The sequence below is a fragment of the Hemibagrus wyckioides genome, linkage group LG06, assembly GCF_019097595.1.
Source record: "Hemibagrus wyckioides isolate EC202008001 linkage group LG06, SWU_Hwy_1.0, whole genome shotgun sequence".
NCBI lineage: Eukaryota > Metazoa > Chordata > Actinopteri > Siluriformes > Bagridae > Hemibagrus > Hemibagrus wyckioides.
This window is the reverse complement of record NC_080715.1, coordinates 9174573-9193319: the sequence shown is the minus strand read 5'-3', so window position 1 is coordinate 9193319 and position 18747 is coordinate 9174573. Positions and strand designations below refer to the sequence as shown.

The 18747-nt window shown below is 39.5% G+C and overlaps 1 protein-coding gene across 6 annotated transcripts in view; it reads left to right on the top strand.

The window, feature by feature from the left end:
- The window catches only part of gpr156 (G protein-coupled receptor 156), a 41769-nt gene that overhangs the window by 12009 nt on the left and 11013 nt on the right, over positions 1-18747 (top strand). For 2 of the 6 annotated variants that reach the window (XM_058393156.1, XM_058393155.1), the window contains exons 2-6: positions 631-846; positions 13150-13300; positions 14637-14764; positions 15020-15155; positions 18398-18508. In XM_058393156.1, the coding sequence (XP_058249139.1) occupies positions 13184-13300; positions 14637-14764; positions 15020-15155; positions 18398-18508 (492 nt within the window). In that variant the 5' untranslated portion in view covers positions 631-846; positions 13150-13183. Of the gene's footprint in view, positions 1-630; positions 847-13149; positions 13301-14636; positions 14765-15019; positions 15156-18397; positions 18509-18747 lie in introns of those variants that run through there. The other 4 variants (XM_058393157.1, XM_058393154.1, XM_058393158.1 and 1 more) reach the window with 3 other exon arrangements.

Genomic DNA, 18747 nt, shown 5'->3' with positions numbered 1-18747 from the left:
TTACTAATACTAATTACTTTTTTGAACCTTCCATGTAAAATATCTGGAGAATTTTGGTAATTTTTTTCAGTGGCATTTTTAGAATAAAATAGAATAGAATAAACTTTATTGTCGTTGCACATAAATAATGAGTACAACGAAACTGTGCCTCAAGTCAACATTAATTTCTGAACCTGCTACACATTTATCCAAGCTTACTACAAGGATACTAATGTACAGTAAGCGTCTGCTTATTTTCGCCTTTTAATAAAAGTCAGTAGAAAGAGCCGTACTGGGTGGCAGTATTAAATAAACCTATTAGTTTAGCTTTAGTAATGAATATAGTATATATAGTAATGGGGGATGTGGTAATTGAGTGGTAAAAACATTAGTTTACTGATCAGAAGGTTGTGAGGTCAAATCCCAAGGCCCTGAGCAAGGCCTTTACTTCTCAAGAACTCAGTTATATAAACTGGGCAGATAAGGACTGGATAAATGAGGACTAACAATTGCTGTAAAAGATTTTAGTTAGTTATCACTTTTAGTTAACACTATTGCTGTTGATTTTGCAATTAAGTTTCATTTCTAGGTCACAGCAAGGTCATCGTTTCCCAGTGCAGTCCTCGATTCCCTGCATTTTGTCTCCTTCAGCGTTCAACACTGGACCGCTGATCCTGTACGTCTGCACTGGGATCTCAAATCAGTCTCTGAGTCTCTGAGGACTGGGTTGGGAGACACGGCTCTAGGCAGTTGATGCACGACCTTTGGAGACCTTTTCCTCTCCACTGCGTAGCTGAGCGCATGGCTCGCTGGATGGTCTGAGTGCCGGTGAAAAATGGTCGGAAATGCCTTTCTCAGCAGGAAACGGTAAACTGCAGCTCTAAATTTGGGAAAGTGACGACAGCATTTTGTAAGAGGAAGTGAAGGAATTTCTAAACCACCCAGAGCAGAGAAATGCAGCAGTGTCAATTTTACACTAGATATTTTTAAATGTTGTACAGTAGAAGGATCAATAGATAGGATAATGTTACTATAAACAGCTAAAATGTATTTATTTAACAGTATAAGAATATAAAAATATAAAGCTAGTATCAAATACCAGGCTATGGATTGTCCAGCATCGAACGTAGTTGTTAATTTTGCAATTTGTGAACTTTCATGTCTATGATATTAGACTTGAGATGACAGGAAACCATTTCAAATGTATCTGCAGGCATATATGATTCATGTCATGTCATAGTGTGTGAACTGAGATTCAGGAGAATTTACTGATTTTAGTAGACCTCTTTTGAATGACGTGTGTGAACAAAGCTCACAGAGTTTCCTCCTATGATCGTGAACTTGTTGTCAATTAGCTGAGAAATTGTATTCTGGAATTGTTTCACTTGTTTAGATTAGTTTTAATGTAAGGGAAGTACTCTACAGAGCTCCCAGTTTGGCACTGTATAATGCAGGTCTAATTCATCACCCATTTACACACAAACCGCGTGGAGTCGTTGAGTGACTGCGTCTGAGTGTGATCTGGGACTGACTTTCTTTTCCATTCCCAAATGAACCGGACGTGTGAACATTAGTGACTATGAGTGATTGCAGGATGAGGAAGTTAGGGTGTAGGTACTGTTCTATGCACTTTTTAAGAGAAAAAAAACCAGTTTTTGGGGGCGAGACTTTCCTGTATTTTCAGTGATGTCTGTGATTTCACATCTATGATCTAAGAGTTGACAGATTATCCACATTTACTACAACTGCAGAAATGAATATTTGAACAAAGTATCGCATTTGTTATATCAGAGTCATTAAAAAGGACTAGACTACACTAGGTAGCAATTAACATACTCGCTTCTAGATACATTTAATTTCTTTCCTATTATCATTTATGTTACAGCAGCTATAACATCATTCCTCAAATGTTTTCCTCTTATTTGAAGTTAATAAGCTAAAAAAACCCTCCTTATCAGCTTATCATGTTATTTATTTCTGTACAGCTGCTTTGGGACCATATCTGTAGTTAAAAGCGCTATACAAATACAGTTGATTTGACTGACTGTTACAATGAGCTGATATTAGACACATATTAGATAAGATAAGATAAGAACTTTATTAACTTTATTAATACCTGAAGGAAATTTTCTTGCCGGTGTTGGGCCATAACAAACTGGCAAAAGTGCTTCCATGCACCTTGACGTCGATTCTCTGGAACTTTACTGGAGTGATGACGGTGTTTGTCGTATTTGTTCAGTTGGTGTGTTGATGATGATGATGATGATGATGATGATGATGATAAGAGAACTGTCTATTTCATCACTCCAAAACCTCAGACCTGGCAAGATGTGAGTTTGAAAGCTATAACAAATGACTTACATCATTTGTTCCTCAACAACCCATTCAGTAAGGCCTCTCTGCTTTGTGCATGGGGGCGGAGTCATCATGCAAGAGACCACACCCATCAGGATAGAAATGATAAGATAAGAACTTTATTCGTACCTGAAGTAAATTCTGTTGTCATTTTATTTAATATAAATAAAATATTCTATATATACAAAATGTATACAGAAGTACAAAAAACTAAGAAATAGTGAACTAAGAACATACTGCACATGATGTGATATTGCACATGGTATTATATTAACGTACATTTTTGTATTAATTGTGAATTTGGGATAGTGCATATAATGGCACAGTGCTGTTGTCAGTGTAAGGTGTTGGACTACTGATGGGACATTCGTGAGCTCGACTCCCAGGTCCTCCAAACTGCCACCGCTGGGCCCCTGAGCAAGGCCCTTAACCCTCAGTGTAAAATGAGATAAAGTGTAAGTCGCTCTGGATAAGGGCGTCTGCCAAATGCTGTAAATGTCTATAAATCTCATCATACAGAAAGCTTTTCACTTTGATATTTGTAAATCCGTTTATGATTGCGATTCATTTATGTGGAGCGTCTGCAATATCAGTTCCTGTCAACATTCCTATAAACCTCAGCAGAGACATTTCATCAGGGTTAAACTTAAAAATGAATTTCACCTGATACCTGAAAAACCTGAGGTTACTGTAAGCTTTGTTTCAAGACAGTGCATTACTTTAAGTTTCCATTTTTCCTATAAACTTGAGTTCAATATTCAAAACATCATGATAGTTCACATAAACATCATACATATTATACAGAAGATTAATCAACACCTTCTTAGCAACCAGAATCTCTAATTCAACAGCGCTGTGGTGTAAATATATTATATTTATATTACACCACAATATTATAAATATACATTTATATTACACCACAGTAACATCAATATATTTACTGTATAATAATACACTTTAAAATACTGTATTGTATTTTAAGAGGTGTGTGGTGGTGGTGGTGGTGGTGGTGGTGTGGACATTTATCACTTGAAGTTAGTATTGTTTATATTACTTATGGAAATCCTTGTTGAAAGTGTATAATAGTGTGTTTGCTCAGAGAATATAAGAGAAAGTGTAATCAGTGTAACAGAAACTTGGGACAGAAACTTTAGTGAGTAACAGATGGTGAGTAACGCTGACGTTATGAATCCTCCACCGCTCACTTGGAGTCTGCTTCCTTCACTGCAGCACACCTGATACGGATTCCCAGACATTTTATGAGTTGAGTCAGGTGCTTGAGCGTGGGTGAGGAAAGTATTTGGAAAAATGGTGTTGAGTTGAATGTTACCCTTCACTGCGTCACTGTAATCCAAGACGCTTCTATACAGGACCACTCTGACGTTCTTCAGGTTTAATTTCTTGGTGGTTTTATTTCATCATGATGTCATGTGTATACATGTTTTAGTAAGGTGTTGGGCCATAACAAACTGGCAAAACTGCTTCCATGCACCTTGACACAGATTTTCTGGAACTTTCCTGGATCGATAGCTCTGTTTGACGTATTTGTTCAGTTGGTGTGTTGATGATGATGATGATGATGATGATGAGAGAGAACTGTCTATCTCATCACTCCAAAAGCTCAGATCTGACAAGATGTGAGTTTGAAAGCTATAACAAATGGCTTACATCATTTTCTCCTCAACCAACCATTCAGTGAGGCCCCTTGCTTTGTGCATGGGGGGGGCGGAGTCATCCTGGAAGAGACCACACCCATCTGATCTTAGGGATATTTATTTTGGATTCATTTGCAGTAGCTCTTTCCTTTAAGCGGACAAGTGGAGGCAAGTGAAAATAAATATGTGCCCCCCCCCCAACGAAAACACTCCCCCACCCCCAAAGCCAATGCATTTTCCTTTAATTTGTCACTCGTGTGTAAATAAATGATCATCACAGGTGTGTGAGATAATGCAAGGAAATTATTCAATCTGTGATTAGTCTCAACATGGTCTCAAATTTAACCCTTCAGATTCTCAAATTGCACTCATATCCTATTCAGTTTGTGATCGTTACTGTATGATTCACAGTAGTTATTGAGAATTAGGTTATAATCCACAGTGCTGCTGAATTCTCAAATCTGATTGGTCAGAAGGTGTTAATTATTTTTCTATAGCAGCAGTTGTGACAGTGGTTCGGTCTGCAAGGCAAATCACGGTTATATATTCGTGTACTTGTTCTAATACATTATCGTTTCTGTAGTAACCACGTACACAGTGACTTGTGAGGCAGATATGAAATATAATACAAGCCATTACAACAGTCTACAGGAAAGTATCTCCATAACAGGAACTGCCTTGTTTAAAGAGACATTCCACAAGACTACATGCAAACCAACTGCAGGAAAAGGAACCATACTGTGTATTGCAGTGCAGTATGGGTCATTATCATATTTTGACTATCCATGTGTCCATCCATCCATCTATCTATTTATCCATCCATCTATCTATTTATCCATCCATCCATCCATCCATCCATTTATTTATCCATCCATCCATCCATTCCTCTGTTTATCCATCCATCCTTCCATCGATCCATCCTTCCATTTATCCTCCCTTCCATCCATCTATCTATTTATCCATCCATCCATCCATTCCTCTATTTATCCATCCATCCATTCATCCATCTATCTATTTATCCATCCATCCATCCATCCATCCATCCATCCATCCATCCATCCATCTATCTATTTATCCATCCATCCATCCATCCATCCATTCCTCTATTTATCCATCCATCCATCCATCCATCCATCCATTCCTCTATTTATCCATCCATCCATTCATCCATCTATCTATTTATCCATCCATCCATTCCTCTATTTATCCATCCATCCATTCATCCATCTATCTATTTATCCATCCATCCATTCATCCATCTATCTATTTATCCATCCATTCATCCATCCATTCCTCTATTTATCCATCCATCCATTCATCCATCGATCCATCCTTCCATTTATCCTCCCTTCCATCCATCCATCCATCCATCCATCCATCCATTCCTCTATTTATCCATCCATCCATCGATCCATCCTTCCATTTATCCTCCCTTCCATCCATCCATCCATCCATCCATCCATCTATTTATCCATCCATCCTTCTATCCATCCTTCCATTTATCCTCCCTTCCATTCATCCATCCATCCATCTATCTATCTATTTATCCATCCATCCATCCATCCACCCATCCATCCACCCATCCATTCATTTATCCATCCATCCACCCATCCATCTATTTATCCATCCATCCATCCATCCATCCATCCATCTATTTATCCATCCATCCGTCCATCCATCCATCCATCCATCTATTTATCCATCCATCCATCCATCTATCCATTTATCCATCCACCCATCCATCCATCCATCCACCCATCCATCCATCCATCCATCCATCCATCCATCCATCCATCCATCCATCCATCCATCTATCCATCCACCCATCCATCCATCCATCCATCCATCCATCCATCTATCCATTTATCCATCCACCCATCCATCCATCCATCCAACCATTCATCTATTTATCCATCCATCCACCCATCCACCCATCCATCCATCCATCTATTTATCCATCCATTTATCCATCCATTTATCCATCCATCCATCCATCCATCCATCCATCCATCTATCTATTTATCCATCCATTCATCCATCCATTCCTCTATTTATCCATCCATCCATTCATCCATCGATCCATCCTTCCATTTATCCTCCCTTCCATCCATCCATCCATCCATCCATTCCTCTATTTATCCATCCATCCATTCATCCATCGATCCATCCTTCCATTTATCCTCCCTTCTATCCATCCATCCATCCATCCATCCATCCATTTATCCATCCATCCTTCTATCCATCCTTCCATTTATCCTCCCTTCCATTCATCCATCCATCCATCTATCTATCTATTTATCCATCCATCCATCCATCCACCCATCCATCCACCCATCCATTCATTTATCCATCCATCCACCCATCCATCTATTTATCCATCCATCCATCCATCCATCCATCTATTTATCCATCCATCCGTCCATCCATCCATCCATCCATCCATCTATCTATCCATTTATCCATCCACCCATCCATCCATCCATCCATCCATCCATCTATCCATTTATCCATCCACCCATCCATCCATCCATCCATCCATCCATCCATCTATCCATTTATCCATCCACCCATCCATCCATCCATCCATCCAACCATTCATCTATTTATCCATCCATCCACCCATCCATCCATCCATCCATCCATCTATTTATCCATCCATTTATCCATCCATTTATCCATCCATCCATCCATCTATCCATCCATCTATTTTCTCTGCTGCTTATACACACACACACACACACACTAAATAATTTAGAGATGCCAATCAGCCTACACCTGTATTTGGACTGGGGAGGAAACCAGAGCCTCCAGAGAAACCCCTGAAGCTCAGAGAGATCATACAAACTCCTCCCCCTGACCCTGGGAGGTGCAAAGGCAAACACACTAACCACTAAGCCGCACTTCTATATCTCTGACTAATGAACAAAAAAAATCCTTTTGCAGATATTTGTCCCTCCCACACTTACACCTTCAGTCTTTTTTTGGTTCTCGAGTCTGTTTAATCACAAATAAAAGACAAAGATAAGTATTCATTTCACTCAGATTCTTTCTTTCTGAACAAACAGGTCTGAAAGTGTCGTAAAACGGATCGATATGCTGCTCGTCTGCGTTCCTGTGTATAGCATAACATTAGCAGCCCTTGTTTTTGTCTCAGCTAGCGTCATGATTTATTAAACTTCATATTTTGGCTCTGGATATGAGCGAACATGAGTATGCTGTAAACCTGGGCTTTGTGTATTTATATTTATATATATACATTTTTATTGTCTACATTCATTTCTCACTTCTGTAAGTAGCTTGTTTTTATATATCTATATAACTAAATTAGTATTTAATGGTTCAGATTATGAGCATGGTTCATCATACTCACCTATACTTTAATAATAGAATGAAGAATATTATGAAAAGAGTTGGTTATTAAAACTCCCTGACTAAAAATATACTCTACAATGCATAGAAGATTGTGTTAGAGTAGTTCTTGTTATTGTGCTAATGTTTCCTTGATAATTGTTTCTCAGAGGTTTATATATCTCTGCTTGTGATGGTGTGTGTGTGTGTGTGTCTGTGTGTGTGTGTGTGTGCAATGGAATGCCTGAGGCTTTTGTAAACAGATAGATATTTAACCACTAGTGCTTAGTCATGGAGAGAGGTGACACTTTACAATCATGAAGTCATAAACATCAGACACTCTTATTCATTTGGTCTTATAAACACGTGGTTTTTCCACATAAAATGAGACATTAAAGTCGATGAGAGTGGAACTCATGCGTCATATACTACACACGTGTGAAAATAATCAGCGATGGAGTTAATAACCTGACGTTCATCTCACATCCCTCTTATAGCACAGCGGTTCCTAGCCTAACACGTCACACATGCTTTTTTATCCGGTTATAGTTGCATGGAAGGTTGTCTGCAGAGGCTTGCAAAGCAAGTTCGTTCATGTTATCAGTTACATTGTGGCAGCAATAAGGGAACAGTTTCCTCATCACGAAGACCTAAAGAAATGCTGCTTGTCATGTTTGAGACAAACCACGGGCTGTATATTCCTCTGTACTGAAGAAATTCCCATGCTGGGAAATATGCACAACACTGTAGACTCCTTCAGTTCAGGTATTCACAGAAGTGTAGACTATAATTACGAAGTGTAAAGGGAACAAACACAGTGATGCGCGCAACAAAAGCAAAAATAGTAACAAGGCTAGGAACCGTTACGCAACAACAGAAGCTAGACAAAGAAACGCTTAAACACAGGAACTTAAATAGGGCTGATCTTCAGCGTGAGACGGGACTCAGGTGAGTGTTGTGATCAGGGGCTGATGGGTAATGTAAGTCCGGTGCTGATATCATCCTAACCATGGAACCATCTTCGCTAAGTGTTAAACTGTCAAACTTCACCATATCCACAATTCTACAATTCTATTCAAGTTTTTATTCTCTTTATTAAAATGTGACATATTTATGTCAAGTGTCCACCCTGTGTATGAGTTACTATGGAAACGATATTGTATTAAAACAGGCGCATTAAACCTGATATTTGAGCAGGAGCTGCTGTTCTAGGAAATAAATCAACATCTTCTAAGCAATTAGATTCACCAAAACTGTTATAAAAAAAATACTGAAGTGTATTTAACTAGTGTTTACCCCTTATTACCAGTACACTGGCGTTAAATCGACGTTTCTGACATTTTCAGTCAGTATAAACGACTGAATTGTTTTATAACAAGTCAAAAAGTCTGATATAAAATGAGTCAGGACTCTGCTGGCTTTCAGTGTGAGACGTGTGTTTTTCCCTTCTGTTGGAGAAGCTTACACAGAATTTTAGTGGTTGAAGATGAATTTTAGATGCTTATGAGCAAGCATTACAGAGAGCAGAAATGGGTTCGACATCACGGACAGCATTTACTTTTAAGATGTGGGGAAAAACACACAAAATGTTATGGAATATATTTCCCCTAGTAGGCTAGGGAAAAACCGAAATAGTTAGGAAAAACAGCAAATTGTTAAAGTCCTCAGTGTCTCCTTTCGTATGAGCTTCATATTAAGCACCACTGCGGAGAGGAACATGACAATGCTGAACATGAGCACAATAAAAACAGGAGGAAATTCCATCTTTTGGCCTCTGGGGAAAAAAGACTTAAAGTATTTATGTGGATAAGGTGATATTAGGTTTCTGACTTAACCTGAATGATAAAACTGCTATTTAAAGAATTTGCTCCTTCTTATTGAAGGGTGTAATTATAACCTTATATAAAATCATTAAAAGCTGTTGAACAGGAACAGGTTTCTGTGTCACATGAGAGAAGAAATAGCATTATAGATCAGAAGAAGATCTGTTCTTTTGTTCTGGGAATTAATTTCGTGTATATTCAAGCCACATATACTTTACTGTTTTTCACATATCCCAGATGACTCCGTCCAGGGTGTATCCTGCCTTGATGCCCAATGGCGCCTGAGATAGGCACAGGCTCCCCGTGACCCGAGTATAGATCGGATAAGCGGTACAGACATATCCCAGATGAGGAGGTTGAGGTCGGAGCGCAGGAGTAGCTATGATACAGTGCCCCTGGAGCAGGGACGGTTAAGGGCCTTGCTTAATTGCCCAGCAGTGGCAGCTTGGTGGTCAACCTTCTGGTCAGAGCCTTTACCACTTAAACCACCCCTTCCCCAAATCTATAGCTGTATTATATAACAGCGATATAATATTAGCTACAGATTATATAATATATAATCTATAGCTTTATAATCTATAATATTTATGAGTAAGTGTTCTTTAAGAGCATGTTTCAGGTTTACTGTGATTCAAAAGAAGATAATTATGTGTAAGAAGTTCTCACCTGGCAACACAGGATATATAACGGCTTCTTCTTGGAATTCTGCTTTGTAAAAGAGACAAATTTTCTTTTTGTTGAACTTAATGGGGAGGATTGAATGCTAACACTATTCTGGTTCTAGGACAGTCGACTCCCTCAGGTTCAGTTAAAGTTTATTCCAGATCTTTCCATGGCATGCAGACAAAAGCCAAACACCCAGCATACATCCAGCGTTTTCAGTGAAATGTTGTAATCACACACACACACACACACACACACACACAGACACACAAATGTGCACAGTTAATCTCAGGAGATTTTGCAGTCTATAGAAACATGTCTCCATAACAAGTCCATGCAACATTTAAGTTTTAACCATCACACAAACTGCACCTCAGTTCAACACACACACACACACACACACACACACTAGGTCTGCAGACGTGTTCAGAGATCACTTTTTTCTTTTTTAACCATGATCCTTTCACTAGTTTAAGGTATACGCTGCATACCTGCTTGCGTGTGATGAAGCTGTGTTTGTGAGATTTAGTGCTGTGTTCTAGAGACTGGTCTGTGTGTTCTGTTTGTTATCTCTCTACTCTCTCATTTAGGATTCAGGAGTGGAGTGTGTATGTGTTTTATGCTGAGTTGCTATTATGTAAAAGGGAGGGTTCCCAATAATTACTCATCTTCACTTCTCGTCTTCATTTCTTAAGGCTGTGAATTCCGTGTGTTTTGTCATGAAACGACGCTTGATTTCAGTCAGGTTTATGTGTCGTAATATACAGTATGTCATATACACTATATTGCCAAAAGTATTCGCTCACCCATCCAAATAATCAGAATCAGGTGTTCCAATCACTTCCATGGCCACAGGTGTATAAAATCAAGCACCTAGGCATGCAGACTGTTTTTACAAACATTTGTGAAAGAATGGGTCGCTCTCAGGAGCTCAGTGAATTCCAGCGTGGAACTGTGATAGGATGCCACCTGTGCAACAAATCCAGTCGTGAAATTTCCTCGCTCCTAAATATTCCACAGTCAACTGTCAGCTGTATTATAAGAACGTGGAAGTGTTTGGGAACGACAGCAACTCAGCCACGAAGTGGTAGGCCACGTAAACTGACGGAGCGGGGTCAGCGGATGCTGAGGCGCATAGTGCGAAGAGGTCGCCGACTTTCTGCAGAGTCAATCGCTACAGACCTCCAAACTTCATGTGGCCTTCAGATTAGCTCAAGAACAGTGCGCAGAGAGCTTCATGGAATGGGTTTCCATGGCCGAGCAGCTGCATCCAAGCCATACATCACCAAGTGCAATGCAAAGCGTCGGATGCAGTGGTGTAAAGCACGCCGCCACTGGACTCTAGAGCAGTGGAGACGCGTTCTCTGGAGTGACCAATCGCGCTTCTCCATCTGGCAATCTGATGGACGAGTCTGGGTTTGGCGGTTGCCAGGAGAACGGTACTTGTCTGACTGCATTGTGCCAAGTGTAAAGTTTGGTGGAGGGGGGATTATGGTGTGGGGTTGTTTTTCAGGAGCTGGGCTTGGCCCCTTAGTTCCAGTGAAAGGAACTCTGAATGCTTCAGCATACCAAGACATTTTGGACAATTCCATGCTCAATTAACAGAAATTGGTGATTTCTGTTAATTGGTGATTTCTGAGGCTGGTAACTCTAAATGAACTTCTCCTCTGCAGCAGAGGTCAGTTTTGGTCTTGCTTTACTGGGATGGTCTTCATGTGAGCCAGTTTCATCATGGTGCTTGATGGGTTTTGCAAATGCACTTGACAATACTGTTCTTGCAAGAACTATTCCAGAACACCTGACCTTCGTGTCTTAAAATAACAACTGACTGTTTTTTGTTGTCGTTACATATGGATTACTTAAGTCCATGTGTGTTATTTCATAGTTTTGAAATCTCCAGTATTGTTCTAGAATGTAGAAAATAAATCCCTAAACAAAAACATTGAATTAAAAGGTGTGTCCAAACTTTTGACTGGTAGTGTATATAAATATATATATATATATATATATATATATATATACACTACCAAAATGTGTATATATGTATACACAGACCAGGCATAACATTATGACCACCTGCCTAATATTGTGTTGGTCCTCCTTTTGCTGCCAAAACAGCCCTGACCCGTCCTGCACTGTGTATTCTGACACCTTTCTATCAGAACCAGCATTAACTTCTTCAGCAATCTGAGCAACAGTAGCTCGTCTGTTGGATCGGATCACACGGGCCAGCCTTCACTCCCCACGTGCATCAATGAGCCTTGACCGTCTATGACCCTGTCTCCGGTTCACCACTGTTCCTTCCTTGGACCACTTTTGATAGATACTGACCACTGCAGACCGGGAACACCCCACAAGAGCTGCAGTTTTGGAGATGCTCTGATCCAGTGGTCTAGCCATCACAATTTGGCCCTTCGTCAAACTCACTCAAATCCTTACGCTTGTCCATTTTTCCTGCTTCTAACACATCGACTTTGAGGACAAAATGTTGACTTGCTGCCTAATATATCCCACCCACTAACAGGTGCCATGATGAGGAGATCATCAGTCTTATTCACTGCTTATAATGTTATGCCTGATCGGTGTATAAATGAATGAATGAATGTTACACTGCCCTCTGGTGGTGAGTTGTAGTATAGTCGTCGCAGTGTATAGTTCCGGTACCACATTACCTGCTAAATGTTAGGACATCTTTTACAGTGGAGTACATTATTCAGATTGAAGATTATTTTTAAGCAGATATGAATAGGAAGCAATGATTTTTTTTTTTTTAATAATTCAGACTAGAGTACTGTGTCAGGATTTGCACTGTTTAAAAGAAAAACGTTTCATGCGTGTGCTTAAGATTGCATTTATGTACAGTAAAATTCTCACGCTACAGTTTTACACTCCTACCCAGATATAGTTTAACAACAAAAAAAGATATAGGCAGTGTGTTCTGCCCTAAAAGCGGGAGATATCGCACATATTCAATACTATAAATTATCTAATGATACAGAAGGAGATATAGTAGAGTACAGAGTCTGATATCAGTACAGTGGTCATGATAAAATAAAGTGCAGTGCATGCTACGTACAATAACAGCTCTTTCTATGATTAATTAATGCACAGTAATGAGATACAGGCTTACCATGGGAAAGGGGCGGGGCATGTGGTGGTTACAATCAGAATATCTATAAAATCTGAACTGCTTAGGGAAATTTGCTGGTGAAATTATCAGAAATGATCAGGAAATGTTTTGAGAAGTTTTGGTTGATTTCTTTTTAATATGATGAGAAGTTCTCTCAGGCGGCATGCTGTCTCACAGTGCTGATCTTGCTCCTCAGGATGTGTGTGTGTGTGTGTGAGCTGTAGGCAGTGATGGAGATCAGGCCAAACTGCAGCGCTCACTGTGACTCTGCGTCCTGCTTCATCCATCCTGCAGTCAACAAGCAGCAGAGCTGGGACATCCTGCTGAGACTCTGCACTCTCTCTACGGTATACACACACACACACACACACACACACAGATCTACACAATGTCACAGTATTATTATTCTATATGCACTCCTACAGTCAGTGTGTCAATTACTCATGACGTCCTTTATTGAAGGTGAAACTGTGTGTGTGTGTGTGTGTGTTTATTATCTTGGTGTGGACCAAATGCTCCCACAGGGATATGAATATCTGCAGTTTTGGCCTCCTGGGGAAGTCAGCGGGTCATAATAGGGAAAACTTTTTGTTTTGTTTTTAACTGAAAGAGTTTTCTTAGGGTTACTGAGGTTAAGGGTAGGGTTAGATTTAGGTGTAGTATAGCATTAATTATCTAAATAATTATCTCCATCAATGTGTGTGTGTGTGTGTGTGTGAGTGTCTGTGTGTCAGTGTGTGTGTGTGTGTGTGTGTGTGTCAGTGTGTCTGTGTGTGTCTGTGTCAGTGTGTCTGTGTGTGTGTCAGTGTGTGTGTGTGTGTGTCAGTGTGTTAGTGTGTCTGTGTGTGTGTGTGTGTCAGTGTGTGTGTGTGTGTCAGTGTGTCAGTGTGTGTCTGTGTCAGTGTGTCTGTGTGTGTGTCAGTGTGTGTGTGTATGTGTCAGTGTTAGTGTGTCTGTGTGTGTGTGTGTGTGTCAGTGTGTGTGTCAGTGTGTGTGTGTGTCAGTGTGTTAGTGTGTCTGTGTGTGTGTGTGAGTGTGTGTCAGTGTGTGTGTGTGTGTGTGTCAGTGTGTTAGTGTCTGTGTGTGTGTCTGTGTGTGTGTCAGTGTGTTAGTGCGTGTGTGTGTCAGTGTGTCAGTGTGTCAGTGTGTTAGTGTGTGTGTGTGTCAGTGTGTTAGTGTGTGTGTGTGTGTGTGTCAGTGTGTCTGTGTGTGTGTGTCAGTGTGTCTGTGTGTGTGTGTGTGTCAGTGTGCGTGTGTGTGTGTGTGTGAGTATGTGTGTCAGTGTGTGTGTGTGTGTGTGTTAGTGTGTCTGTGTGTGTGTGTCAGTGTGTGTGTGTGTCAATGTGTCTGTGTGTGTGTGTGTGTGTCAGTGTGTCTGTGTGTGTCAGTGTGTTAGTGTGTCTGTGTGTGTGTCAGTGTGTTAGTGTGTGTGTGTGTCAGTGTGTTAGTGTCTGTCAGTGTGTGTGTGTGTGTCAGTGTGTTAGTGTGTGTGTGTGTCAGTGTGTTAGTGTCTGTCAGTGTGTGTGTGTGTGTGAGTCTCAGGTGGAACAGTCTAAAATTTTTAAAAATAAATAAACATTTTTTTCCCATGATTTCTTTGAGCACAGTATGGCTATTTCATTTATTTCTTCATGTATATTTGAGATTCTAATTCTGTGTGTGTGTGTGTGTGTGTGTGTGTAGAGGGTGGTGGAGGTGCAGAACAAGTCTCTGTCTCCGGTTCTGTGTGCTGTAGTTTGGACGCTGCTCTCCTGTGGGATTCTGCTGTCCTTCCTCTTCCTCATCTTCACCATCCGCTACAAAAACAACAGGTACACAAATCTCTCCAATCCATCTCTCTATCTGATCCTCTCACTTTCTCTCTCACTTTCTCTCTCGTTTCCTCTCCGTTCATAAATATCCGCTCCTTTGAACTTCTTTATATTTTGTAGTGTTACAACCTGAAACTGAAGCAGACTTGGCTGAGATTACGCGTCATGACGTTTGGGTAGAACTGAAGATCATGTCTCTGTAGCTGTTTCTTCTGGTTGTGTTTAATATGATGTTGTGTGTAACTGAATTTCCAGGATTGTGAAGATGTCGAGTCCTAACCTGAACATGCTGACTCTGTTAGGGAGTGTGCTGGCCTACACCACTGGCTTCCTGTTTGCTATAGAGGACAGATCACCTGTACAGGGAGCAAGCCCAAAGGCTGTCATGCAGGTAAACACATACACACACACACACACACACACTCTCATGTAAATACACACACTTATACACATACACACACACACTCATGTAAATACACACACTTATACACACACACACACACTCTCATGTAAATACATACACTTATACACATACACACACACTCATGTAAATACACACACACACACACACACACACTCTCATGTAAATACACACACACACTCTCATGTAAATACACACACTTATACACACACACACACACTCTCATGTAAATACACATACTTATACACACACACACACACACTCATGTAAATACACACACTTATACACACACACACACACTCTCATGTAAATACACACACACACTCTCATGTAAATACACACACTTATACACACACACACACACTCTCATGTAAATATACACACTTATACACATACACACACACACTCATGTAAATATACACACTTATACACATACACACACACACTCATGTAAATATACACACTTATACACACACACACACACTCATATAAATATACACACTTATACACACACACACACTCATGTAAATATACACACTTATACACAAACACACACACTCATGTAAATATACACACTTATACACACACACACACTCATGTAAATATACACACTTATACACATACACACACACTCATGTAAATATACACACTTATACACACACACACACTCATGTAAATATACACACTTATACACACACACACACACACTCATGTAAATATACACACTTATACACACACACACACACACTCATGTAAATATACACACTTATACACAAACACACACACTCATGTAAATATACACACTTATACACATACACACACACACACACTCATGTAAATATACACACTTATACACATACACACACTCATGTAAATATACACACTTATACACACACACACACACACTCATGTAAATATACACACTTATACACAAACACACACACTCATGTAAATATACACACTTATACACATACACACACACACACACTCATGTAAATATACACACTTATACACACACACACACACTCATGTAAATATACACACTTATACACACACACACACTCATGTAAATATACACACTTATACACAAACACACACACTCATGTAAATATACACACTTATACACATACACACACACACACACTCATGTAAATATACACACTTATACACACACACACACTCATGTAAATATACACACTTATACACATACACACACTCATGTAAATACACACACTTATACACACACACACACTCATGTAAATATACACACTTATACACATACACACACACACACTCATGTAAATATACACACTTATACACATACACACACACACACTCATGTAAATATACACACTTATACACATACACACACACTCATGTAAATATACACACTTATACACACACACACACACTCATGTAAATATACACACTTATACACATACACACACACACACTCATGTAAATATACACACTTATACACATACACACACACTCATGTAAATATACACACTTATACACACACACACACTCATGTAAATATACACACTTATACACATACACACACACACACTCATGTAAATATACACACTTATACACATACACACACACTCATGTAAATATACACACTTATACACACACACACACACTCATGTAAATATACACACTTATACAAACACACACACACTCATGTAAATATACACACTTATACACACACACACACTCATGTAAATATACACACTTATACACACACACACACACACACTCATGTAAATATACACACACACACACACACACTCATGTAAATATACACACTTATACACATACACACACACACACACTCATGTAAATATACACACTTATACACATACACACACACACTCATGTAAATATACACACTTATACACACACACACACACTCATGTAAATATACACACTTATACACATACACACACACACTCATGTAAATATACACACTTATACACACACACACACACACTCATGTAAATATACACACTTATACACATACACACACACTCATGTAAATATACACACTTATACACACACACACACACACTCATGTAAATATACACACTTATACACACACTCATGTAAATATACACACTTATACACATACACACACACACACACTCATGTAAATATACACACTTATACACATACACACACACACACTCATGTAAATATACACACTTATACACACACACACACACACACACAAACACACACACTCATGTAAATACACACACACATACACAGACACACTCATGTAAATATACACACTTAAACACATACACACACACACACACAAACACACACACACACTCATGTAAATACACACACTTATACACATACACACACACACCAATATTAACATACACACATATACACACACACACACTCATGTAAACATGCACATGTACATATAAACACACATACACACACACACTCATGTAAACATGCACATGTACATATAAACACACATACACACACACACACACACTCATATAAACATACACACTTATACACACTTATACACACATACACACACACTCATATAAACATACACACTTATACACACTTATACACACACACACTCATATAAACATACACACTTATACACACTTATACACACATACACACACACTCATATAAACATACACACTTATACACACTTATACACACACACACTCATATAAACATACACACTTATACACACTTATACACACATACACACACATACACACACATATAAACATACACACTTATACACACTTATACACACATACACACACACATACACACACATATAAACATACACACTTATACACACTTATACACACACACACATACACATAAACACATACACATCCACACATATTATCCATCTCTGTATCTGATCCTCTCACTTTCTCTCTCTGTTTTCTCTCCATTCCTAAATATTCACTCCTGTGAGCTTCTTTACCTTTTGTATTGTTCCAACCTGAAACTGCAGCAGATTTCACTGAGATCACACGTCATGACGTTTGGGTAGAAAAACCAAGTCTTATTTACTGAAGAGTTTCTTCTTGGAAACATTTCTAATAGAGAATGCTCTATATAGTTCAAACAGAGACAAGCTGAAAACCTGTAAGGATTTCTGTGTTTTACATTTTGTTTCTCCATCTCTCTCGTTTCCGGTGTCCACTGTGATTCAGGCCTGGGTCTGGACGCTGTGCATTGGCAGCTCTTTGGTGTTTGGACCCATCCTGGGGAAAACATGGCGTCTCTACAGGGTGTTTACGCAGCGTGTACCTGACAGGAGAGTGGTGAGTTCAGTCTGGGGACAGGTCACTAACACTGAGCAATTTGTTTTAATGTTTAATGCTGAAATGCTTGAGGGCACTGGTGGTTTCTCACCTACCATGCAGAACACCCGGGTTCGATTCCCAGCCAGTGACCAAACCCCAGCCACTGGATGCAGTGCCGGTCCCAAGCCGGGATAAAAATGCAAGGGTTTGTATCAGGAAGGGCATCCGGTGTAAAACCTGTGCCCAGTTGTTGTGTG